Source organism: Myxocyprinus asiaticus, chromosome 42 (assembly GCF_019703515.2).
Source record: "Myxocyprinus asiaticus isolate MX2 ecotype Aquarium Trade chromosome 42, UBuf_Myxa_2, whole genome shotgun sequence".
Lineage (NCBI taxonomy): Eukaryota > Metazoa > Chordata > Actinopteri > Cypriniformes > Catostomidae > Myxocyprinus > Myxocyprinus asiaticus.
Window position 1 is genome coordinate 17,698,574 of NC_059385.1, and position 27,467 is coordinate 17,726,040.

Sequence of the window (27,467 nt, forward strand, 5' to 3'; positions counted from 1 at the left end):
GTTGTGTGTGAAAATCCCAGGAGATCAGCAGTTACAGAAATACTCAAATCAGTCCATCTGGCACCAACAATCATCCATGTGATTATCTAATCAGCCAATCGTGTTGCAGCAGTGCAGTGCATAAAATCAAGCAGATACAGGTCAGGAGATTCAGTTAATGTTCATATCACCATCAGAATGGGTAAAAAAATTTACCGTGGCATGTTTTTTGGACCGTGGCATGTTTGTTGGTGCCAGATGGGCTGGTTTGTGTATTTCTGTAACTGCTGATCTCCTGGGATTTTCACACACAACAGTATCTAGAATTTACTCAGAATGGTGCCAAAAACAAAAAATATCCAGTGAGGGGCAGTTCTGTGGATAGAAACGCCTTGTTGATGAGAGAGATCAACAGAGAATGGCCAGACTGGTTCGAACTGACATAGTCTATGGTAACTCAGATTACCGCTCTGTACAATTGTGGTGAGAAGAATATCATCTCAGAATGCTATTCTGAGATGCGGGTTGGCGCTGTTTTGGCAGCATGAGGGGGACCTACACAATATTAGGCAGGTGGTTTTAATGTTGTGGCTGGTTGGTGTATATGTAATAGCTGTTACTAAACTTAACTCTTTGAAAATCTCCCACATCACTTCGGTCTAATCCGCTAATAACATGTTTCTGTTCATTCCTCTGTCAACCAGAATACATTTAGGCTGCATTATCTAAAGCCTTTACACATAATAATGCACCAGAGTGACTTGCACTTTATTTACATACTTAAACATGTTCCTGGGTGGCTGGTTTCTTTACATCAGTCTTTAAATATCTTACTCTCTCCACCATATAGAAACCTCTTTCGCACACACTCACCTATGACTTCAACCAATATTGAGTGATCAGGTTATGTTGTTACCTAACCCTTTCAATGACCCCACTATATAAGGACACACCCACAAACACAGTCAATGGCAGGGTTCACTGCTAACCCTCCCCTCAGCGAAACCTTCGGCCTAATCGGAATTTTAATGGATGAAGGCGGTTTAAACTAAACCCTGCTTATGAGGCCTTCAGAAAGGGGGATGTGTTTGATTCAAACCATTTGGTTTGAATTTGAACAATAATAGTTAACATATGTGATATGTTTAATTGTTACTTATTGATTTAATTACACATTTTAAAATAATTTATTGTGATCATTAAAGTTGTTTAATTATTCAGTAATGTAAAAAAAAAAAAAAAAAAATGATATCATTAGCAAAAGCAAAGAACCGTGAGATTTTTGGAAAGTAAATTTACCCTTAATCTTTGGTAGATCCGTTTGACTCCAAGACTCCTATGTTTGATATCAAAGAAATCTTCATGGCAGAACCTATTTATTCTTTGCACTGTCAACAGACAAAGATGGTTTGTAAACTACCATTCCCATTTCCTAAAATTATTGTAGCAGTATTAGACAATGCATCACCTTTATAGTAGTGTCCAAAAACATGGTATTGTCTTTATATGGCATAGATTTGAATGATAATGCCATTCCATTCCATTTATTAATTTATTTATTTTTTGTTTGGAAGAGGCTATTTATATATTGTCTATGAAGTTATGAAGCCGTATGAATTTATATTGGACCAAATGTCCATGCAGATAATGCATAAAAAGGGCAGAGAGTTTCAATCTACATAGTGAGTAAATCTGTTGTTCCCAGTAATGTCACTGCATGTAAACCATCAACAGAGAGTCCTCTGTTTCATGCACTAATCAACGGGATTGCGGTATATAACGAATAGTTTGGACACAGTCGAGTCTTTCATAAACTTATAAGTGTTGCAATACCTTATACATGTTTATATGTTGAAACAATAAAGCACTGTGGCTTTAAGAGGTTTCTGTGAATTGGCAGGGCAGTGAGGAAGTGAAGGGGAGTAAACACAAACCCTTACACTCACACTGTGAGCAATCGCACCTGTTAAGTACGGGATATATAATTTAGGACACCTGCAGAATCTCCACTGGAACCACGGCTGAAAGGTAAGCGCGTGTAACGGGACGGGATGTTCTCATTTTAACTTTGCGATCAGAGTTACTCACGGGGAGAATTTGATTTGGGAGGCTTAATTGAAAGTTTAATTTCACTTTCGTTGCTGTAACTTTAATAATAATAATAATAATAATAATAATAATAATAATAAAAAGCGAGGTGTGTTATATCTAATGTATGTTTTAACCCTATAAGATGGATAAGATTTATAACCCTATAAAGATACCATGGGTTCATTTATAGCCTAGTAGGCAACAACGAAGAGATTTCAACTTTTTTCTTTGTTTGTCATATGAAGATCATATAATCTGTTTTTGGTACTTTTCAAATATCTTATATGTAAATATTTGACAAAATCCATTATAAAATAGGCCTACATAAAATAACGACATTAAAAAAGATGATATTCTAAACAAAGAGTGAAATAAATATAAACAATAAAAAAATTGTAATGTGTGAAAATTATTTCTATCAATCTGCCACACCACACTATTTTGCCCCTATATATATATATATATATATATATATATATATATATATATATATATATATATATATCATTTAGTGTACTTGTTAACCGAATTGACAAAAGTGTCAGTGAAGCACATACCTGAGATGAAATATTAGACAAGTGATGTTTGAAGAAAACAAGGTAAATGTAACTGTAATTTCCAATCATTCTGTGATTGTCAAATCATCCAATAAATAAATGAATGAATAAATAAATAATAATAATAATAAAAAATGTGTGTGTATTTAAGATACATAATATTTTAGGTTTGAAATTAGCATTGGCAAGACAAAGCAGTTGGCCATTTGTCAAAAACGATAAAAATGTCATTTCCATCACCATTATTTCCATCATGGAATTCTGCACACAGAATTTGAGCTGTGGAAATGACACTGTGGTACTTTCAGAAAAATCACATGATGTTGTCGGTTTTGCTTACTGTCGTTAGTCGTATTATAAAAATCTGATAAACTGCAGATTGTTTTTTCGTTATATAAAAAATCTTTTCAGGAGATGAGTCAGGATTAACTGTTTTAGATTTGATTAATGTGTGAATTACCATGTGTGCCTGTCTGTTTGCTTTTGTCCACAGGTGTGAGTATGAGTGCACAAAATGTTCAATCCAGAGGTGGACATCAAGCTTACAGGTAACATCATCTACAGTATGATCACATTCAATCAAATGCCCATCTCCACTGCAAAATGAGAAACTATAAAGAAATGAGATGTGGAGAAAGTGAAATGAGGAGGTAAATGAGAAGGTTGACTGATCAGAGAGGAGGAGGAAGATAATGAGAGGGATTAAATATTTCTCCAAAGAATGTGTACTAGCTTCTTAAAATGGGGGATCTTTCTTAAACCTATTAAGGTTGAGAAGCATACACTTAGGGAGCAGTAGGGACAAAAACAATCATGGGAACACAAAAGACAAAAACAAAAACTACTGACTGTTGATTTGTGATATAATGCCTTCTGTAAATTGACATAAATTATATTGCACACAATAGTACAATATAATAGGCTTGTATCTGTAAGCAAACAGAAATTAGCATCCATCTGTGCATACCATCCAACCCGATCTCATGAAAAGTTGTACATAATTTACAAGTTGGCTATTTCGTATGGTCTCGCACGATGTTGTTCGCATAAAGTCGTAAGAATTCATCACGTGCAAATTCCCGGATGTGTAATGCGGAAGTAAGCACGAGTTCCGCGCACGAGGCGTTAAGGACATACTTATTAATATTGTGCCCTTACCCAAACCCCTTATCTAAACTTAACCAATCAGTAGAGTGTGTAAACATGATAGGAAGCTGTTGTGTGTGACAGAAGCAAGTAATTATCACATATTAGATGGAAACGATGTCCAGCAACGTCATTGGCTGTAGTGAAAGTCATAGGAATTCAAACGAATTAGCCAAATTTAGAAAAGTCGTACAAATCCTGATGATTTCGCCATGAGAGTGTGTTGATACCATCCTTTATGTGTTCCAGTTTTAACCCATCATGTTAAATGTTAATTGTTAGCATAGTACAATGTAATAACCTTGGCACATGTGTAGGTGCAATATATGTTTTAGTAACAATCTATTGCTTAGAACCAAATTGTGAAATATTAGTGTTCCAGGATTTGTCACAAGACCATTTGCTTTGTGTTGTCCTTATTCACTCTCTCTCTCTTCTGCTGAATAGTTCCTTGCCCCCTAAGAATTTGCATGTGACTGTATTACAGACCAATAAGGTGGGATGCAATGTTGAGTTTGCCTGCATTTGAAAATTATGAATTCTGCATTTATTGTGTAAATGTATTATGTAAAGATCAATACATTCTGTCAGTGAAACAAAATTTTAGGTGTTCAACAGAACTCAAATCAACTTAAACATTTTGTTTTCATAGAACAATTTATTTATTTATTTTTTAATAATTGTTAGGTCAGTTTTGTTTGTTTTTTGTCAAACAGGACCATCTAAACACATTACGCCAGTCATTTCTGGAAATGCTACTTTGAATCTTTTTCATTTGCTGATGAATATTTTATCTACATAGAGCATACTTGAGTGTTAAACTAATGGCATTGTTGCTTCTGTTCTTATAGCGATGTCACACTTTAAAATAATAAAACAAATGGTGACACGTTTATTCTCTGTTCAGTGTAAATGGTACAAAAACCATTGTAGTTCTAATCTGACGATGTCACCTGTTTAAAAAACTCCCTTGATTAAAAATAATTTTTCATTTGGTGTGAAAAATCGTTGGTTAATGTTCTGGCTTCATACATTATAATAACTTTGTAATAACATCAAAGGTTTTAAAACAAGTGCATTTAATGTTAAAATTACAAACAAATCTGATTAATTGCAACAATTATTTGTTTTCTTGAGAAGTTGTTCACTGGTGATCGAAAAATCAATCTGTCATATAACTGTATATTGCAGCCAACCTAGTCTAATTGAATGAATGTTACTATAATAAAATTTTTGCAAACTGACTTTTACATACCGTATTCTATGATTCGTCACAGTTTCCTGATGAAATGAACACTACAACTGTGCATTTTATTCACTTTCACATGAATCACGACTACTACGGCTGATTATGACTTGATAAACATGTATTTTTCGCACTATTACTCACACACTGCTATGTTATAATATCGAAACACGTTTACTATCATCATTTGAAAAATGGTACATTTTGACTCTTGTATTACACACTTATTAGCTTCTGTGGGAGCTCACCTGATAGAATGTTTGACTTTGGACTCTGAAGTACGGAGTTTGAGACCAGCCAAACATGCAAGCTGACACGTGCGACAAGAGTGTCGAAGTGACATGAGAAGACGTGGTTGCTTCAGAAAATGTGCTTTTTGTTTTTGGACACCATCAGTTAGGTAAAGGTGTTGGTTTTAGGGTAAGGATGTCTGTTTAGTGTCTAACCTCTAATTTGATTTTAGATCACTATTGGTTAGGAAAAGGTTTAAGTTTTAGGCTAGAGAGGTATGTTTTACTAATTTAAACCTCCATCTAATATTCACCTTAATAACCTCGTCTAATACAACACCATTTCACAGGCTTTTGGCGCCCCCCGCTGGACATTTCACTGGGAAACTGCAGCCAATTGTGTAATAAGGAACATAATTTCGTTTATCAAAACATTTTGCCACGGTCACATAATGTTCATGAGACCAGGCTAATTGCAGCGTAATGTGGTAAAAAGAGGAAAGAATGTTTAAGGCTTTATCCTCTTACATATTAATACTGAACCTTTGCCCTACATCTTTAGGAAAATTAATTGTCTGCATCTATTTCCCAGTAGAGTGAAAAAAGAAATACTCATATTGTAGAGGCTAACCCTTCCTGAAACCGGATTAGCATCTGTCAACATTCACTGACGTTGCTCAGTCCTTTAACAATACACAAAGTGATTTAGAGATAGGCCTATTAGCAATTTTCTGCATATTTTATTCCTGACCTCTCTCACGTGGCTCTCCCTTTCCCCAGATTACAGTTCTTTATCCCAAATTCTCTCCAAAACTCATGTCTTTACTCACACTCATCCATTCTGTCACTCAGTGCCTGAAGGCAAAGGGACACCATGACAATAACCAATAAATCGATGTAAAGAGTTAGATCCTATATTGATAACCATTTTGTACTGGCCAAACTGTTTGATTTCTGGAGGATTTCTGCAGGCTTTGTATTTTAACTTTTTGGAGGGTCAAAAGAGACATTATGAAGTATTTCTGGGAAGATCTGAGATATTTCGGGACTCTTGGAACAGCCGGGATATCGCTTGATTGAACAACAAGAAGAAGCTTAACTATAGGAAGAGAATGATCAATATCTGCTTTCTGTGGGGAATTTTTAAGAAAAAAGCATCGGGAGAAAAACTAGCTCTTGGACATCTGAACTAACACTGGATATCTGAACTTTCTTTTCTGTGTGATATCAAGGACAACAGATTACTTTAATTATATCTCTCAAGTGCATTTGCTTATCAAATTTCTATGAAAGAAGAAGCTTATCCATCTCAATTAATCTAACAAATTCAGCTGAGCTCTTGGTTTGCAAAACTCAGGTCTTAGTTTATTAGTTATATTGTAGCACAACAGCAAGAAGATGTCTGACATGTTTGACGTCCCACGTGTGCGCTCAGACAGTATGTCCAGCACAGCGTCACTGTCTACTTTACGGCTGATGCTTCGCCAGCGGCTCTCCCAGCTGCTCACCTGTGTGGAAGATCTCAGTTCAGATGATGAAGCCAGTGAGGAAGTGTCCCGCATGCTGGACGAAGCCTTCCAGCTCTGTGGAAGAAACACCAACAAAGAGTCCTTCAGGTGTCGCAGTACACATGCATGAAAATACTCCAAATTCGATTTCACTCCTCTAATTAGTCCTGTATCTGTTTTTGCTTCATCTGTTGCTGATTGGTTTACTTGTGATGTTTATGGTTGATGCATAAGATGTTTGTGATATTTTTATTTTTTTTATCAACATCAAGATTTTAGGTTAAAATGTTTATGAATGTATAAGGAAAATGTTACATTTTAGGTGCTGTGTTCAACATTTCTTGTAAGTGTTATACAATGTTTAATCACCATTTTACCCTCACACATAATTTTTTAAATGGTCGTGCAGAGTATGACATTAATATTTAAAAGTACAAACATGTGTGCATAAGCTTTATAATTGTTATTGGATGCTGTTTAAATGTTTAAATAATTTGACATGGAGTATAGCATGTCACACTGCAGCACATCAACATTTCAAAAGAATTTCATGTCAACTACCATTATGTCAGCATTATTTTTATCATGGGACTCTGTAGTGTTTAAATTGTCATTGAGTTCTTGTGGCATGAACACTAACAGTACACACACACACACACACACACACGCAGACACAATCATGTTGGTGTGGCTATCCTTATGAGGGCTCTCCATAGACATAATGATTTTTATACTGTACAAACTATAGATTCTATCCCCTAACCCTACCCCTACCCCTAAACCTAACCCTCACAAAAAACGATCTGCATTTTTAAATTTTCAAAAAAACATCGTTTAGTATGTTTTTTAAGCGATTTGAATTATGGGGACATAAGAAATGTCCTCATAAACCACATTTATAGCATAATACCCTTGCAATTACCAGTTTGTAATCTAAAAAATTGTCCTCGTAAACCACTCAAACCCGCCCACACACACACACTCACACACACACACACACACACACAAACACACACCATAAATAAATATAGCTATATATATATATGTATCCACCAAGTTCCCAAGTTCTCTGCATTAACTTCTGGTTTTCTTCCTTTCCCACTACTTTGTGTCTCTGTGAAATATCTTATGGATTAGATAATTGAGTTGATTCAAACATTCATATTCTGTTTCTGTTTTCTTCTCTTGTTCAGGCTGCACATGGTCACATGGAATGTTGGCACAGCGGAGCCACCAGCCGATGTGACTTCATTACTGCAGCTTGACTCGCAGCCGGCCACTGACCTCTATGTTATTGGGTGAGTTCAGGTCAACTAAATCACATGATCAGGATATTGATGCTCACTAAATTTGTTTTATAGTTTAAAATATTTAGAAGAGCTTTTATAACATGTAAGGGCATGAATCAGACTGGATAACCATTAGTCTGTGGTATTCTATTAATTTTTAAGGTTTTCATTCACAATTTGAGCATAAGTGTTTACATCCCAGTCTACAGGAAGTGAATTCCACTCCGGTGAGGTATATCTCTGACCTCATTGCTGAAGACTCATGGAGTCACCTTCTTATGGATACCCTCGCACCAAAGGGTTACATAAAGGTACATAATCATAACTAAAGGCCAAATGTGTGAAAGAGAGTGTGTGAAAGAGAGGGAGGGTTTTTTGTGAGTTTCCTTACATATGTTTATATGTAGTCTCAGCCAGTTACAATAGAATAAAATGACTGAGATCACAATGAGCTGTCTTCTCATTAAGCTTGTTAAGCTCCATTGTTCACTTTAGGCCATTGAAAACACTAGAGGCTTTGTTTTACACCAGCATATTTATGCAACACAAGCAAAGATTTGATTTGAGCCCTCCCCATTCTGCCTTTCATAACAAATTAGCTGTTACAAAAAAAAAAAAAAAAAATACTGGTTCCCAGTTTCTTTAGAAACATTCCAGGAATTTCCAGAAGCAATCTCATGAAACCCTACACTCAGAGTTTGAGATTTTGAATGTGTTTTGTGATTGTGAATCTTAAGAACAACAGACAATTATGCTACTTTTTATTTCAATGCTTGCTATTTCCATTAATAACAAAAAATTAAGTTCCAAATGTAAGTTCGGGAGAAGCACGTTCATATTGGCCTGCCAAGGATATATAAGCGGCTGCTTCCCTCACACCAGTAATAATGGGGGGTGGTATTCAGCTGTTCGCCCCATTTTGTGGCAGGCCCACCAGGAAAAGTCCTGGTTCTCTCTATGGCCAGTCCGACCCTGTCTGGGATGGCTTAAAGGTACAGTAAGTAAATCATGAGAGCATTTTCATTTTTGGCTGAACTAACCTTTAAGCGCTGCAATGTGACTCTTAAAGTTATATTAATTTCATCTTTGAATGTGCTTGTCGCTGACCTTTCGAAACTCAGCCAATGATAGTTGAACATTTTGCATGACAAATTTCATGGACCCATATTCTTTCTAGGTTGTGGAATTTTCTTTTCTTTAGAAAAGGATATATTTCTACTTGATTTGACTTATAAAATTGACTTTGGTGTAACTTCATTTGTCAGGTTGATTTAGTCAGATTAAATTACATTGACTTGAATAAAACCAGTTTATTTAGTTGTTACCACATGAAGCATATTTTGTGGGTTACCTGACAGAACAGATTTTTACAGGATTTCTGGGTTTCTTGCTACCTTCTACCTTGTAAAATTGCTCTTGCGTGATGCTGTCTGCAGCGCTTCAGGTGGAGTTCAAAGCAGGCTAGGGTGCTTGTGTTGAGAGATGTGTTGAAGTCATGAAATGAGTCACATGAAAGGGCCTTTAACAAGCACAATATTTATTTTCTGTCCTCAGGTGACCTCAGTGAGAATGCAGGGTTTGCTGCTGATATTGTTTGCAAAGCAGGTCCACCTCCCCTTCATTAGAGACATCCAAAGTACATACACCCGCACAGGCCTGTTTGGATACTGGGTACGGGATATCCATTACATCCTGATTACATTTTCACAAACACTTTTCATTTTACATTTTTATATTTCATACATTCATCCATCCATTCATACATACATACTTTAATATACTATTATTTCTTTATTCTCCACAGGGAAATAAAGGTGGTGTGTCTGTGCGTTTCTCGTTCTATGGTCACATGCTGTGTTTTCTGAACTGTCACCTGGCGGCTCATATGAACTATGCCCTACAACGTATGGATGAGTTTGAATATATACTGGACACGCAAGACTTCGATATTTACAACACGCCATATGTGCTTGACCACAAGTCAGTGCGGACTCCTTACTTGAATGCAAACTCATACTACAGTACTAGAAATGGGCTAACATTCATGCATCCTCATTTATAATATGATCCTAATAGATAAAATTCTATTGTTGTGTTGTCTCCCAGGGTGGTCTTCTGGTTTGGTGACCTGAACTTCCGAATCGCTGACCATGGGATGCACTTCCTCCGCTCCTCAATCAACAATGACCGATTTAACCTGTTGTGGAACAAAGATCAGGTCAGGCAAACATCCGCACAAACACACAATTCCACACACTTCTGACAACTACCATGGCTCTGTACCAAAATCCTATCTAGACAGCATTTTTAGGCAATTCAGTGTGTGCAGTCCTGTTCCAAATCGTAGGCAGCAAAATTATGGTGCCTTATAAGATAACATATTTTGGCCAAATTTGTAGGCAACATCGCACCTTCCTTTATGGATAACACTTTCTCAAAATGCATGGGAATTCAGTTAAATTTTCAGGGAAGTCAAGGGTTTCTTGCTGATTATAAATGTAATTATATATATATATATATATATATATATATATATATATATATATATATATATATATATATATATATATATATATATATGGGGGTGGTCAAAATAAAAAATAACAGTCAGTATCTGGTGTGGCCACTAGCTGCATTAAGTACTGCAGTGCATCTCCTCCTCATGGACTGCACCAGATTTGCCAGTTCTTGCTGTGAGATGTTACCCCACTCTTCCACCAAGGCACTTGCAAGTTCCCGGATATTTCTGGTGGGAATGGCCCTAGTCCTCACCCTCCGATCCAACAGGTCCCAGACGTGCTCAGTGGGATTGAGATCCGGGCTCTTCGCTGACCATGGCAGAACACTGACATTCCTGTCTTGCAGGAATCACACACAGAACGAGCAGTATGGCTGGTGGCATTGTCATGCTGGAGGGTCATGTCAGGATGAGCCTGCAGGAAGGGTACCACATGAGGGAGGAGGATGTCTTCCCTGTAATGCACAGCGTTGAGATTGCCTGCAATGACAACAAGCTCAGTCCGATGATGCTGTGAGACACCGCCCCAGACCATAACGGACCCTCCACCTCAAAATCGATCCCGCTCCAGAGTACAGGCCTCGGTGTAATGCTCATTCCTTCAACAATAAACGGCATCTGACCATCATCCCTGGTGAGACAAAACCGCGACTCGTCAGTGAAGAGCACTTTTTGCCAGTCCTGTCTAGTCCAGCGAAGGTGGGTTTGTGCCCATAGGCGACGTTGTTGCCGGTGATGTCTGGTAAGGACCTGCCTTACAACAGGCCTACAAGCCCTCAGTCCAGCCTTTCTCAGCCTATTGCGGACAGTCTGAACACTGATGGAGGGATTGTGCGTTCCTGGTGTAACTCGGGCAGTTGTCATTGCCATCCTGTACCTGTCCCGCAGGTGTGATATTCGGATGTACCGATCCTGTGCAGGTGTTGTTACACGTGGTCTGCCACTGTGAGGACGATCAGCTGTCCTTCCTGTCTCCCTGTAGCAATGTCTTAGGCATCTCACATTACGGACATTGCAATTTATTGCCCCGGCCACATCTGCAGTCCTCTTGCCTCCATGCAGCATGCCTAAGGCATGTTCACGCAGATGAGCAGGGACCCTGGGCATCTTTCTTTTGGTGTTTTTCAGAGTCAGTAGAAAGGTCCCTTTAGTGTCCTAAGTTTTTATAACTGTGACCTTAATTGCCTACCGTCTGTAAGCTGTTAGTGTCTTAACGACCATTCCACAGGTGCATGTTCATTAATTGTTTATGGTTCATTGAACAAGCATGGAAAACTTTGTTTAAACCCTTTGCAATAAAGATCTGTAAAGTTATTTGGATTTTTACAAAATTATCTTTAAAATACAGTGTCCTGAAAAAGGGACATTTATTTTTTTTGATGAGTTTTTATATATATATATATATATACACTCACACACACACTATACAGCATAAATGAGTACACCCCCTCTAATACCTGACAAATTCAGCTCCTATTTAGTGTTCTTGTATAATGTAATGTTTAAGCAACTCTTGTTTATCAGATACTAATGAAACATGTCAATACTAAACAAGAAAAAATGACTTTTTTATCAAAATGATAAAAGGCCATGTTGCAAAAATGAGTACACTCTCCTGAAAGTTATAATATAAAACTTAATAAAATGTTTTCTGATATTAGTTGAGGGACGTCAGCCGTGTTTCCAGTGTCGGGCCAAATGAAGGCGTGCTAGTGTGTGCCAGGGCCAGTTGTGTTCCCACTGTCACTTCAGGGGCATAATCGGCCTCCTCGGGGCTAATACGGAGCCAACAGCAAATGGCCTTTGGCTCGCCGATTACCCTTGGGCCAAAAAAGTCCAACTGGGGATTGAGGTGGGGTCAATGTCAAAGGCGAAGGTTAGCGATATACCGGTATTCATGCTGCATTTCATTGAAGTCGGATGTGGGATTCCTACTTGAATTCTCTGATCTTCGACCATTAAGGAATTCCATTGCCAGATGCTTGGAAAATTACATTTACACAACCAAAACTGCAACGCTCCTGTTAGCATAACAACGGTTTGACTGTCACCAGATACGTCTCCTAGCAACCCAACTGATAAACAATGCTGCTTCGCTAGCATGTGTGCGACAGGTGTACGATCATCAAAAGAGAGTTTGATTTACCGTTTTTTGTACACCTGTCTCTGCAAAAGTTTGTTAAACAAGCTTTAATATCTTGTAATGTAGGAACTTTGACACATTGATCGATATCATCATTAAATAAAAGTGAATGTTTATCACTAACTTTATACATCTCTCTGGGTGCCGACATGTTTGTGTGACGTCAAGCACCTGTCTCTCAGCGAAAAAAATTGTGGACACATTACAAATCCGTTTAAGATGCACAATGGACAAAGCGGTGCCCAAAGGAATAACCATGGTTTGAGATCATGGACGGTGTGCTGGGACATCGCCCCGCTGTTAGTGGAGAGACCACTCGGGACACCATGGCAGTTAAAGTCGGCAAGTTGTCAACGTTAACTTATCTTGCCAGCTAGTTAACATTTACAGACAATATAAACTTGATATTCTAGATAACTAGATAACATGCTTTCTGATATTAGTTATGTTTGGGCTCGTGAAATGGGTGGGGTGTGTGACCTTTGCATCAGGATGGCGTGTTAAGGGCGGGTTTTAGGGCAATGCTGCGGGGCTTTTGGCCTGATGGTGGAAATGCAGAGCGATTTTGGTCTCGCAGCTCGAGGTCCGAGGCTATTGGCCCTGGCTGACCAATCTATGGCCCTGGCTCGCACTGGCCCGATAGTGGAAAAGCAGCTATTGATCAGCAGATTATTCGTTTGAACATCACACTTAAATAGACATAGTTGGTTAAAGTGTAAATGTTTTACTTACCCCATTGAATCACTTTCAGAATCAATGCAGACAGCAAATGGACCACATGGGAGAGAATTGTCGAGTAAATGAAAAAAATAAAATTATTTAATTGCACAAAAGGGGACAACGGTACAAGAGTATTAGCAAATCCCTGTTATTGAGTCAAAACACAATAGCAAAAGTGAAACAGAAATTAAAAAATGATGGACTTGTGACAAGATTCCTGAAATGTTCAGACCGTCACTGTAAGCTTTCACCTCATGATGAGTGATTTTTTTTTAAGAATCGCCAAGCATGTGCCTCAGAGCTGGCAAAAGCTGTGGGAAGCCAAACTGGAGTGACTGGTTCATCTCACACAGTAAGACACACTCTGCAAAGAAGTGGAATGCATGGTGTCATCCACACAGGAAGGCACTGCTGAACCCAAAGCATGAAAAAGCTTGTTTAGCCATTGCCAAGGCCTATACTGATAAAGGTGCAGACCTTTGAGAATCAATATGCTGGTCTCATGAGCCCAGAGCCATTTAAAATGGATCTGATGGAATCCAAAATGCATGAAGTCACACAGGAGTACAGTGGGAAGTGCATGGTACCCACAGTGATGTACAGTGGTGGTAAAGTTCTTTTATGGGGATTTATGAGTGCTTAAGGTGTGGGGGAATTGTACTTCATCAATGGCATCATGAATTCACAGATGTTCTGCAAAGTCTTAAAAGAGAAGATGCGACCCTCTCTCCCCACCCTGGGCTGTCGGGCACTTTTTTACCATGACAATGACCCTAAACATTATTCCAAAGCCACTGATGCATTCTTATGGATAAACAAGATAGTATGTCACCCAACCTCAACCCTATTTGTGCACCTGTGGGGTGCAAGTCGAGCATCACTCCCCATTAAACATCAGAGTTCTTAAGTAGGTCATCCTCCAGGAGTGGAACAGGATAGACGTGACAGTATATCATGAACTTGTACACTTGATGTCAACAAGAGTCAGAGCAGTATTTAAAAGTTATGGAGGACTTTCTAAGTTCAAAATATTGCACACTATTTATTCAAGAGTGTACTCATTTTTGCAACCCTTTACTTAAGCAAAGGTGCCTAAGTTAATTATTTTACAGATATTGATAACATATCATTTGATTTTGTTATTAAGTATGTTTAATAAACTTCAGTTTTGTCATCGTTGCATGAATTGTAACAGTAATCATTTAGAAACAGAAATATATCTTTATGTTCAGAGGGGGTGTACTCATTTATGCTGTGTACTGTATATATATATATATATATATATATATATATATATATATATATATATATATATATATATATATCAGGTTATTACAAATTACATGACAAAAAATGCAATCAGTAATGTAATCCTGAAGATTACATTTTTGGGGTAATCTAATGCAATTACTTTTGGATTACTTTCAACCTAATTCTGCATGGTTTAATCGTTTCAGTGGTGCTTATGTCCACAAATTCTGCAAAATGATCGCAAATGTAAAACTATGAAGGAAGTTTTCATATTTTCATATTTTCCCCATGATGCTGATAGAGGTCTAGTGCCCTCCATCAATGACAGACTCAAATATGTTTGAGTTTAACAGGCATTTCTTCTACTGGAGTTTCTAAAATAATGGACAGGTTCTTGGGGCACACTAACACAAATGTGATTATGCAATTTCTCCATTTTACAAATGCCATCCATGTGTGGTAAGAGATCAGACCAGTTATATTTGTGAATCAGCGTCAAATATAACTGTAAAAAAATTGTAAAAAATTGGTTTGAGTTGGTTAGATTTGTGATGTAGATAAAAAAAATATATATATATATATATATATATATATATATGCAAGCATATGTACATCCAAATGCTTCTTTAGATTTTACATACAATCCTTCGCAGTTGATAGTATATTAACTTTTGGAAGGCAGAGTTTACAATGCAAAGTGATGTTTTTGCTCCGTATGTGCTTAAAAATGAAATTATCTAAATAGACCCAGTGGTTAAATGCTGAGGTATACCACTCCATCTTCACCTGACTTCACCTGGCTAGTAGCGAGTATCAGTTCTGAGTGCAATACACACAACCCTCCCCCTCTCCTCTAAATACACTTGGAAGACTTACCGAATGTATATCAGCGGTGTGCTGATTTAGAATGAAAAATATAAAAGATCGAAAAAAGAAAATGATTAGGATGATCAATAAATTGTTAACAATTTACTGCTGTTGCCTTGTTAATATGTAATCATGTAATCTATAAAAAGTAACTGTAATCTGATTACGAGTATTTTAAAATGTAATTTAATCCAATTATGTAATCCATATTACATGTAATCCGTTACTACCCAGCACTGTATATATACATATATACTGTATATATACAGTATAATACTGTAGTTATTTTCTGTCAATTTCAAGTTTGGACAGAATATAGTTCCATCTAATTAAAAATGCATTCAGTATTTGTGTGTGCTATGTATGTTTTGAACTTATTAGAGAACTGAGTCATTAGCTTAACAGTTAAACTCTGTTTGAGCACTATGTGTGTTGCTGTGTGTTTTGTTAATTGGTTCTATTCTATTTTATTCTATTCTATTTTACTGTGCTCTGATTTTTAGTTGACCATGTTGAAGAAGAATGAACCTATTCTTCAAGAGTTTGAAGAGGGGCCTTTGCAATTCAAACCCACATATAAATTTGACCGCTTCTCTGAGACCTATGACACAAGGTACAATTACTTGTTCACACCTACTCAACACAATACACACTGGAGACATTTTCTTTGCAATGCATGAAAGTAGAGATAGTTTCAGATATCATGAGAGCCTAACATGTTTTCTTTTGAGAAATTCATGGTCATTCTTTCTCCACACAGAGTGCCGAAGACATGGTTTGGCTTTACGTAAGATTTGATAAGAAAAATTTGTGTTGCATGGTCTACCTGTCTACCTCAACCACCATTATTGACAATTCCTTTCACTGAGCACATATTATCACATCCTTGTATAACACTCCACTCCTCTCACTCTGACATACAGTAACATCCTTGCATACACACCCCTCATATGCTCCAGTAAGAATTTTAGCATACTCAAATTCATTGTGCATTTTTGAATGGTTGGCAAATCTGTGTCTAAGATCAGTGTAGAGAAGTGCCTATTTCAGAAAAAAACATATTTCCCTCATTTAGCTGTCAGCTTTTTGCAGAATTGTTATAGGGACAGTGTAATATGTTTGGGAAATGGTGTTTTGCTGTGTCTGTATTGGGAGCAGAATTTGCAGTAGTTAGAATTGATCGTACATGGCTTTGTGCTAAATACTTCTTACTGATAAAACATTAGATGGTTTGCAGCTATGAGGTCCATACCCAAGCCTGTTCTCTGTGTGTGTTTTTTTATGTCTGTGACAGAAAGAGCTCTTTAGTGTTGCCATTTACAAATTTACAGACCTAGACCAATGCAGAGCTGCAGTACAGGTGTGTTTTTCTGCTCACCTCTCTGTCCTGGTTCCTTATCTCTGTCCTCATGGGGAGCTGGTACAGGGAAGTAGTCCCAAAAAGGTGTGTGTATCTCTGACAGTTTGAATATACCTAATCTACATTCACAAGTTTTCAGCTGGGAAGACTGCACAAAGAACAAAGACTGCGCCAGTAATTTGCGATCATAATTTGCAAGTGTATTGCAAGTATTTCCAATAAACTTTAGGTTGTTTTGATGCTCTTTTGGAGGGAATATGCTTTCTGAAGAGTGTAAGAGATTGTTTATAAATGCACCATCCATCCATCCATCCATTCATCCATCCATCCATCCATCCATCCACTTTCTCAAAAGCTTTTAATGTGTCACTGGGCTTAGAAAAGCTGTCTTGAATAACTATGACATTTGCACCTGCCACACAGCATGTCACTGTGTGTGTTCATATGTGTAGAATGCATGTTTAACTTTAATATGATGTTCTATCTTATAATGGTATGTGTTGTGCTGTCTTGTACATGTCCCTTAAAGAAAAACATTTAAATTTGTTTTTTAAAACTCATTTAGATAAGTTTGCATATATTATAATTACACAAATGATCAAAAGTTTAAATCCCCTTGGTAGTGTGTTGCCTTTTTGAGCATCAATGAATGTTTGCACCTTTTCTTATAATTGTGCATAAGTCTCAAAGTGTCAAAAGCTGGATCTTAACATCATATAGCATAGCCACTGTTGGAAAGAGCTCAAATGTGCAGAAGATGCTGAGAAACCAAACACCATGAGGATTTTTCTAAAGAACAGTGGACAGTTTCACTGCTCAGGACAAAGCATGGACTCATGCACAACTATCACAAAACACAAACAGTCATTGATCATCGAGGAAGCAACACACCATATTAAGAACCAAGGGGATGCAAACTTTTGAACAGGATAATTTGTCTAAATTCAGTTGTAATTTTTCATACAGTACATGTATTTTAAATACATACATAAATATAATGAGATAAGGAGTCAGACTATGCAAGTTTAACATGAATGTAGATGCATAAATAAGTACGGGGGAGGGACACATGATGTTTTGAAAAGAAGCAAACCTTTGTGCTTCTCCTTAAAATGTTAAATTCTACATTTACATAAATATGAACATATTGTCATTTACATTCTGTCTTTCCTATTTCTGCATGGGTCATTGATCAGTGGTAAAAAGCGGAAGCCTGCCTGGACGGATCGGATCTTGTGGAGGATAAAGCCCAAAGCTTCGGACAGTGAGGATGAGAGCAGGTCAACAACATCATCTGCTGATGATGATGAGTACCCAGTTAAGGTGACACAAGACATGTACACCTGTGATGTCTCATACGGGGTCAGTGACCACAAACCCGTCATCGGGACTTTTAATCTGGAGGTAAGAATGATGTGCTCATCATAATGGTATGCTTTACAAATAAACCTCAGTGTTTTGATGGTGGAAGTTTAGAGATGTGATTAAAGGAATAGTTCACATTCACTCACCCTCATTGTTCTAAACCGGTGTGACTTTCTTCTCTAGAATACAAAAGAGCGAATTTTTGAAGAATATCCTGGCAGCTCTTTTCTATATAATGAAAGTGAAAGGGGATTGGGTCTATCATGCCGCAAAATAAAAAAAGCACTATGAAAGTTTCATGAAAGTGGTCCATATGACTTTTGTTCTATATTCTAAGTTCTAAGTGATGTGAAAAGTACCGGTACTTTGGTACCAAGTCGATACAAAAAGAAAAAAGGTGTCACGATATCAGTATTTCTGCAGTACCGTTAGTACCGAGCACTGACTAAAAGGAACTAGTTCACCCAAAAATGAAAATTCTCATCATTTACTTACCCTCATGCCATCCCAGATGTGTATGACTTTCTTTCTTCTGCTGAACACAACAAAGATTTTTAGAAGAATATTTCAGCTCTGTAGGTCCACACAATGCAAGTGGATAGTGATCAGCATTTTAAGCTACAAAAATCACAGGCAATCATAGTAAAAGTAATCCATTTGACCCTAGTGGTTAAATAAATTTCTTCTAAAGCAGGGGTGGACTGGGAAGAGAAACCAAATGTTGTTGAGTGGGGTGTCGCTGTCCTTTTCTGCATATCGCTGACCCCTTCGGCATATCACGGCGCCATTTTGTGGCCCGTTCTGCATAACGCGGCGGCCCATTTCAGCTTATCATGGCCCATTCGGCCCCGTTTCGCGGCCAGGCCACCGGGAAAAGTCCCGGTTCTCCTGATGACCATTCCGCCCCTGTTCAAAAGCGATATGATTGCTTTGGGTGAGAAACAGATCAATATTTAAGTCCTTTTTATTATAATTGTTTACGCTATCCAATCGCTATCCAATGCGCATCCACGAGGGGACAGAGTTCATGCAGCCTCTCATCTGACGTAAGTGCGTTGACATGTTCACACGAGAACTGACGCAATATGACTGGAAGTGCAGTTTGATTTGTTTACAAGAGAACGCTGTTCACAAGCTTCATTGGTTTTGCTTTCATTTGAATATGCTAGCGCATTTATGTCACGCGAGGCAGCGTGAGCGACCGGAAGTATTTAGCATTAGCATTTGGTCCGGAATTATGGTCTGTTCTTCACACAAAGCTATCAAATGGCTTCAGAGGTGATAGGACATAACACGCAAGTCATATGGGCCACTTTTTTGGTAATTTTATGGTGCTTTTTGTCATTTTGTTCCACAGAAGGAAAAGTCAAACAGGTCTAGAATGACACAAAGGTGAGTAAATCATTACAGAATTTTTATTTTGGGTGAACTATCCCTTTAAGAGTTCCTTAATCTAGTTCATGAAACTTTGCCTGAAAATTCTACTCAAGTTCATTGAATGATGATCAACTCCACTGTTATCCATGTAGATAAGGAAAAAGGTGGAGACCGCTCTGGTAAGGCTGACTGCAGAGGGTTGCTGGAGCGCTGATGAAGATGCCTTACTCACCTACACCATCCTGGAGACCTTTGAGGCCTCCACCTGGGATTGGATCGGCCTGTACAAGGTGAGAAGGAGAGAGAAAAAAGTGGTTGATGGATGAACAAAAACATAGAAAGAGACAAAAGGAGATCTCTGTCATGGAGCGGGTCACTAACTAGAGGTGATTTATTTCTCTGTGTGCAGATCGGCTTCAAAAGTGCCTCCGATTACATCACCTTTGCCTGGGTCAAAGATGATGAAGTGGCTGCCAACGGAGAAGTTGTAATGGTATGGCAGACTAATATTGTCTGTGTCGAGAGTGGGTCTCCTCTGATAAAGCATTGCTGATGACATTACTGTCTCTAAAATAATGATTGTTAATAGTGTTTCAATGATAAGAGTATCCATTTCCTGTTTAAGGTCACTGTAAGTAAGGATGAGCTCCCCCTGCTGGCAGGGGAATATGTAGTTGGCTACTACAGCAGCAACATGCAGACCATCATTGCCTTTAGTCCGACTTTCCAGGTGGGTGTAACCTCTTAAGCCTGGAGCAGCCCAGTACTGAGCCCTCTAGGGGGCGCTGATCACAGAAAAAATATTATGGTATTATTCAACAACCACTTGCTTGATCTGCACAAAATAGGTGAATTTTAAAGCTTAGAATCTTACAGTACGCGGTTTCAGATGCAGCACGTTTCAGTGAATCGATCCCAGAGAAACTGTTGATATAGAGACACCATTTACAAAACTGTCGCTATAGAGATGCCATTAACCATAGCCACAATGGCTGTCATGAATATTACAATGAATATAGCTGATCTGACCAATACTTAAATACAGCTTTAAAATTTGCTGATAAATTAAAACTGTTCCATTTTCAGAATTTGCAAATTTGCAATCACAACAATCATATTTAAAACCAGTAAAAAGACCAGAAAGATCACACAGCCATGTGTCAAATGTCTTTGGAAAGATTTTGATTAGCAGAATATAACGAGCAAATTTGTTTCACTTAGAGACCAGATACAGTGAGTATTATTGTGCAAAATCCACATGTACTGTATAATAAAAAGATAATCAGAATTATTGCCACCTTTTGGTTTATTACTTAATGAATAATAAACATGATATAGAAAATGGCATATCACAATTTACAGCAGACAACCCTGAAACAAATAAGCCCACACTCAACATAATAAGATGTGTACATCCTGAAATATTTCTTAAAGAGTGTGTCATGATAGCCATTGTGGCAATGGTTAATGGCGTCTCTATAGCGACAGTTTTGTAAATGGTGTCTCTATAGCGACATTTTCTCTGGGATCGATCCACTGAAACGTGTTGCATCTGAAACCGCGTACTGTCACAGTAAGTACCGTATTTGATGAAGGATGCACGTATCTGCCGTCAAAACAGTACGTTCTTTACGGTATGCATGAGAGTAGTATGAATAGATATCGGACATACTTTATCCGGGGACGTGGGCACTGACCCGCATATATGATGTAAGAACAACAACCGCAAAAATGATCTGCTCTGGTTTTGTTAAACAAGCACCATTTAAGCACAAAGAACAGTTATCTTGGTTTCTATATCACTAACAGTTGAGAAGAGTCGTCCGAGTCGCAATTCACTGCTGTTCTTTTAAATCCAGTGTTTTGAACATGGCGTCGCCTCAGCTTCCGAGGGATTATAGGATCGTTACGTGTCGATCCGCACCAGAGCCCTTCTAGGGGAGCCTTTAAGTTTACGCCGGGTTCAAACATCCTCCGTGAGCGCGGCGTGAGCGGCGTGTTTTCGTTTCGGCGCCCATATTAACAGATTACACCGTTCACACTGCAAGCGTGAGGCGCGACGTGACACGTCCCAGACATGGCAATGAGTGGATGGTTTCATCGTTGAGCCTATTTCTGCCGTGCAGCTCATGTTGAGCTCGGCAGCTCTGGGTGCAGTACAACACTAAATAATCAGGAGATTATAGAAAAGACACAAAAGCAAACTAAAATTATTCAAACCGAACCTGTAGTGAACTACAATTTATATGTCTGCATGCAAGTAAACTCAATAAAATAACTTAATAAAGGAAAGAATTAATAAACTGCTGGACCTTTTGCCATTCTGTGTAAATAGGTGTACACAACATTAACCAATCACAATCAAATGTGCTGATAAAGATGAAGTGCACGTGTCTGCCTGCTGTTGTCCTTGAAGCAGCAATAACCTCAGATTATTATGACCTTATTAAAGAAAAAAACTGGCATAGGACCCCATAGATAACTTGATTTCCTGCGCAGAGGCACTGCTGTTTCTCATGGAAGAGACGTGGCCAATGTGAACGTCCAACGCGACCGCCCTGCTCACGCGCTGCTCGCACCTTACTCACGGAGGATGTGTGAACCCGAGGTAATGCTGAACTCCCATAAACATTCTATGGGCGGTACACTGGCAAGGAGACAAGAGGCTGTTCTTTTTTAATGGATGTCTATGGAGGAGATGCTTCAATGTGCTGAATAAATTGCTTTTGTGAGGAAACAGTTCATCATTTAATGAAATGACTGCCTTTCCGCTAATCTTCAATATGTTTTACACTGAACAATCCTTTTGGAATTAACTATTTGTGGAGTTTATTATGATAAATTGATGTTTTATAAGATAAGACACGGACAATTTTGAGACAGGTAAGTGTCACTCTACGGCCCTCTCCATTTATTTGTAAAGTATCCGCAAACGGTGAATCACTGTCATAACATGCTAGTTGACCTAGTTGCTACATCCACCCCCCCGATCCCCAGTAGCTGACATGTTGGAGAACAACACCAAAGTTAATTTGATGACCTTCCATACTTACTGTCTAAAGGTCTAATGTCAAACATGAATAATAACTGAAAAGTTTATTATCAGTGCTCATTGTGTTTTTTTTATTTATAAGCTCTTACTTTTGGGTATGACATTTAGGCATGAAATTCTAAAAATGCGTGTAGAGGGTTAAACAACATGATCGCACAGTTGCTACCGAATGTTACTGTACCCTGAAATTGACCCCATTCAGTGGAGTTACAAATGTTCTTACCTTTTCTTTTAGCACAACTGAACAAAGATATGGGTTCTGGTCCCAGGAAGTAACCGAGTTCACATAATCAATAACGAGCGTGATTCGGAAATTGCATTTTCCCTCTTAAATCAAATTTTTACTCCTCTGACAGTTATGTTTATAGATGGGGTTTGGGTTAGAAAGTATGGTTAATAAAATATGCATTCCTGTTGACTGTATTTGGTGCCACTTTGTGGACATTTCACCCAAAAACTGGAGCTCACACATGCCCATTCGTTCAACCACACTTCCAGTGAACAGAATCTCCAAAACTGCCTCTAAAACAAGATTACATTTCAAAAACATATTCCAAATCTGCAATATCATCTGACATCAATGGTAACATAATGTTTTCTTCTTTACCTTAAATGATGCAAAAAATATTTTTCTGAGTGATCCAGTTAATGTGCATAGCCTACACATACTCAATATCTATTGATATCTATAGATCACATATCGAAATATCTATCGATTGGGGTTTTTAACTGAAATATGCCTTTGCTCTGCTGGAGTCTGTCTCCTCTCCCTTATACTTTCTCTATACACACACACACACACACACACACACATACACTCACTCACACACACACGTTGGTGTGGCTATCCTTATGAGGACTCTCCATAGACATAATGATTTTTATACTGTACAAATTATAGATTCTGTCCCCTAACCCTAACCCTACCCCTAAACCTAACCCTCACAAAAAACTTTCTGCATTTTTACAACAACAACAAAAAAAACAAAACATCGTTTAGTATGTTTTTTAAGCGATTTGAATTATGGGGCACTAGAAATGTCCTCATAAACCACATTTATAGCATAAGACCCTTGTAATTACCAGTTTGTAACCTAAAACAAATTCCTCGTAAACCACCCAAACCTATTAGTTTATACATTAGTTTATACTGTACCTTGCGACTCACCTGCTGTGTCTGATTGCTCCAGATTCTAGAGTCCAAACGGGCTGTAATGGAGGGTCTGATTCCCGAGAACATCAACGGACATGAGAAGTAACAGGAATCTTTGCTAACCTGCTGTGCAAGTGCTCAACCAACCATTACAGCAAGAGATCTGATCTAGGATCAGTTTTCTCCCTGTGTAAACTGACTTTGGTCAGTATGGTTTTAAAAGGTCAAATTCATTCTGAAACACCTGTCTGATATAATGAGTATAAACCTCAGGCTTTAATATTTCCCAAACAACAGTTAAGTCACTGAACATACCGCCACCTCTCTCTCTCTCTGTGCCTGTCCTCAAAATGTTGAACTCTTGAACTCTCTGAATCTGTTGCAAACACACTGAACACATTTCACTGTACTAATGCGTCTTGTAATACCTGCACATGCCACTAGAGGGACAGATAAAAAATAAAAAAGAATAAAGAAAATTACAGAGGTAAATGATTCTTAACACAATTTGATCTGCATATTACTTGCTAAGAGATTGCCAAAGTAAGTCTAATTAGTCTGTTAAGTGTCTCCATACAAGAATAGGCATTTATCTATGGCAGAAAGTGTGTGGATGTCAGTTAGTTGTACAAGAGTACACTTTACAGAGGAGATGGTGGTAAATGCAATATTGTGCCATAATAGTTTGGTTAATATGCTCCACTGACTCATATACATTACAAAAATGTAGAAAAGACATAAATGCTGTCACCTCTGTTTTACTTACCAGCAATTAAATAGGTTCTAATGTTCTAAATTACCTCTTTAAAAAAATAAAAATTATTTTTACCAGTTGTATCATACATTATATCTTAAATGTATGACTTTTATATTTACTTTGACCATTCAATCTTAAAGAGTTACTTTTTCCGTTCCTTATTTCATAGTTTCCCATTGGTGCTGTGTGCAGAACTTGCATTATATATTTTGTGTCTTTTACTCTCAGTGCCTGTGCATGTGTCTTATGTCAGCAAGAGTTACTTTAACTTCTTATTGCCAAAATTTCCATTTGTAACCTGCACCAAAAACATTGAGTATTCTTGAAAAAGCCTAAAATCTCCTTCTGTATGAACATATCACTTCTTAACTTTCTCCTTATAAGTAGTGTAACTATATTCTCGGAAGTGTAACGAGATGAATCAAACCCTCGTGATTTACATTAAATGTAATAAAATATGTTTCTATAGTCAAGCAAATGAACACACCTGTGTTATTGGGATTCTAAAAATCATTAGAATATGAAGGTTTGGATTTATTTTTTAGTAAACGTGTGTTTCATGTTAAATTGTTGTGGATTCATTGTAAATGCATATCAGGCAATTCATTTTTTTATTTTTTTTTACAAACTGTGAGTCGAAATAATTTTCATTTAATTAATTACATAGCTGACACCATTAATTGTGACATCTGTTGTGATGTGGATTTTTTTTTTTCTTATCCAACAAAATCCTTTCTCTACAGTGAAATAATATCTTCAATATCACTGTCAGTACTGTTGCTCAGCTTTGAGATCTATACATTTTCTCAAAGGTTTCTGTACTTTACTTCAGGGGGCGCTGTTTACCTGCGTATTCACTTGATTACAATGAACCCAAAGTCTGCAATTCACACATGCATATATGCACAATAACAGACTATATCGTCACACAGTTGTGTACAGTAATCAGCACTGGAGATACTGTGTGGGTTTACATCTAGGAGCACTTTATGTTAATTACAGCTATAAATCAGTCTAGGGCTTGTGCAGTACTCTAAGAGGTGGTCTTCAGCATGTCAGAAAGAGAACAAAGAACTCGCTAAAACACACCGTGAGTCAGCCAGTGATCATGAGCTATGAAACAATGGCACTGGAGCCATTATTTCTTGTGCATGACAGTAAATCTATATTTGGGATAGTAAACCCAGAAAACATCTATAGGCACTTTTTTCTAGACAAACAAAGCTCAGCTTTAGAGAAAGGGTGTATAGGCCCTTAGAACTTTAACAGCATCAGCACCATATGCCACCCTGTTTTGCAAGGAATATTTCATAGATACAGTGACAAATGGCTGATGCACAATAAAGAATTAATGGACTTTTACATGTTTTTTCTCTATTCTTATATTAATTACTTCTTTAGGAATACACTGATCAACCACAACATTAAAACCACTGACAGGTGAAGTGATTAACATTTATTATCTCGTTACAATGCCACCTGTCAAGAGGTGGGATATATTAGGCAGCAAGTGAACAGTCAGTTCTTGAATTTCATGTGTTGGAAGCAGGAAAAATGGGCAAGCATAAGAATCTGAGCGACTTTGACAAGGGCCAAATTGTGATGGCTAGACGACTGGGTCAGAGCATCTCCAAAAGGGCAGGTCTTGTGGGGTGTTCCCGTATGCAGTGGTTAGTACCTACCAAAAGTGGTTCAAGGAAGGATAACCGGTGAACCGGCGACAGGGTCATGGGCGCCCAAGGCTCACTGATACATGTGGTGAGCAAAGGCTAGTCCATCTGGTCCGATCCCACAGAACAGCTACTGTAGCACAAATTGCTGAACTACTTAATGCTGACCATGATAGATAGGTGTCAGAACACACAGTGCATTGCAGCTTGCTGTGTATGTGGCTGCGTAGCCGCAGACCACTCAGAGTGCCCATGCTGACCCCTGTCCATCGCCGAAAGCACCTACAATGGGCACGTGAGCATCAGAACTGGACCATGGAGCAATTAAAGAAGGTGGCCTGGTCTGATGAATCACGTTTTCTTTTAGATCATGTAGACGGCTGGGTGCATGTTCATCGTTTACCTGGGGAAGAGGTGGCAGCAGGATGCACCATGGGAAGAAGGCAGGCCAGCGGAGGCAGTGTGATGCTCTGGGCAATGTTCTGCTGGGAAACCTTGGGTCCTGGCATTCATGTGGATGTTACTTTGACACGTACCACCTACCTAAAGATTGTTGCAGACCACATACACCCCTTCATGGCAATGGTATTCCCTGATGGCAGTGGCCTCTTTCAGCAGGATAATGCGTCCTGCCATACTGCAAAAATTGTTCAGGAATGGTTTAAGGGACGTGACAAAGAGTTCAAGGTGTTGACTTGGCCTCCAAATTCCCCAAATCTCAATCCGATTGAGCATCTATGGGATGTAATGGACCAACAAGTCCGATCCATATAGGACCCACCTTGCAACTTACAGGACTTAAAGGATCTGCTGCTAACATCTTGGTGCCAGATACCACAGGACACCTTCAGAGATCTTATGGAGTCCATGGGTCTCTCATGGGTAGGTCAGAGCTTTTTTGGCGGCACAAGGTGGACCTACACGATATTAGGCAGGTGGTTTTAATGTTGTGGCTAATTGGTGTATACAGTACAGTTAAAACAGCTTAAGGACGTTGTAACAACTACAAGGAAATACATGTCATAGCTTATAACATGACCCTTGGGTCCTTACTGACTCACACCTGAATGTACACACTCTCACACACACAACTTTGAAATGCTTATTTGACCGCCCTTATGGCTGTTTGTGGTAGACAATAAACTCCACTATAAGGGCAAGAATGTCTTCAATATTGATATACTGTCT

General features: G+C 38.3%; 1 protein-coding gene across 3 annotated transcripts; it reads left to right on the plus strand.

Moving 5' to 3' along the window:
- The first annotated feature begins 1,882 nt into the window (after nt 1-1,882).
- inpp5kb (inositol polyphosphate-5-phosphatase Kb) lies at nt 1,883-25,982 on the plus strand. Of its 3 annotated transcripts, XM_051684293.1 has the most exons (14): nt 1,883-2,007; nt 3,121-3,175; nt 7,951-8,055; nt 8,249-8,357; nt 9,601-9,717; nt 9,851-10,026; nt 10,153-10,264; nt 16,049-16,158; nt 16,306-16,332; nt 18,102-18,309; nt 19,800-19,937; nt 20,057-20,140; nt 20,273-20,377; nt 23,890-25,982. In XM_051684293.1, exons 2-14 carry the CDS (start codon nt 3,129-3,131, stop codon nt 23,956-23,958), a joined length of 1,407 nt encoding a protein of 468 aa, XP_051540253.1. In that variant the 5' UTR covers nt 1,883-2,007; nt 3,121-3,128; the 3' UTR covers nt 23,959-25,982. The 3 variants fall into 3 exon arrangements, with proteins under 3 accessions (XP_051540253.1, XP_051540251.1, XP_051540252.1); XM_051684291.1 differs by lacking the exons at nt 1,883-2,007; nt 3,121-3,175 and adding an exon at nt 6,120-6,865; XM_051684292.1 differs by lacking the exons at nt 1,883-2,007; nt 3,121-3,175; nt 16,306-16,332 and adding an exon at nt 6,121-6,865.
- Nucleotides 25,983-27,467: the final 1,485 nt, after the last annotated feature.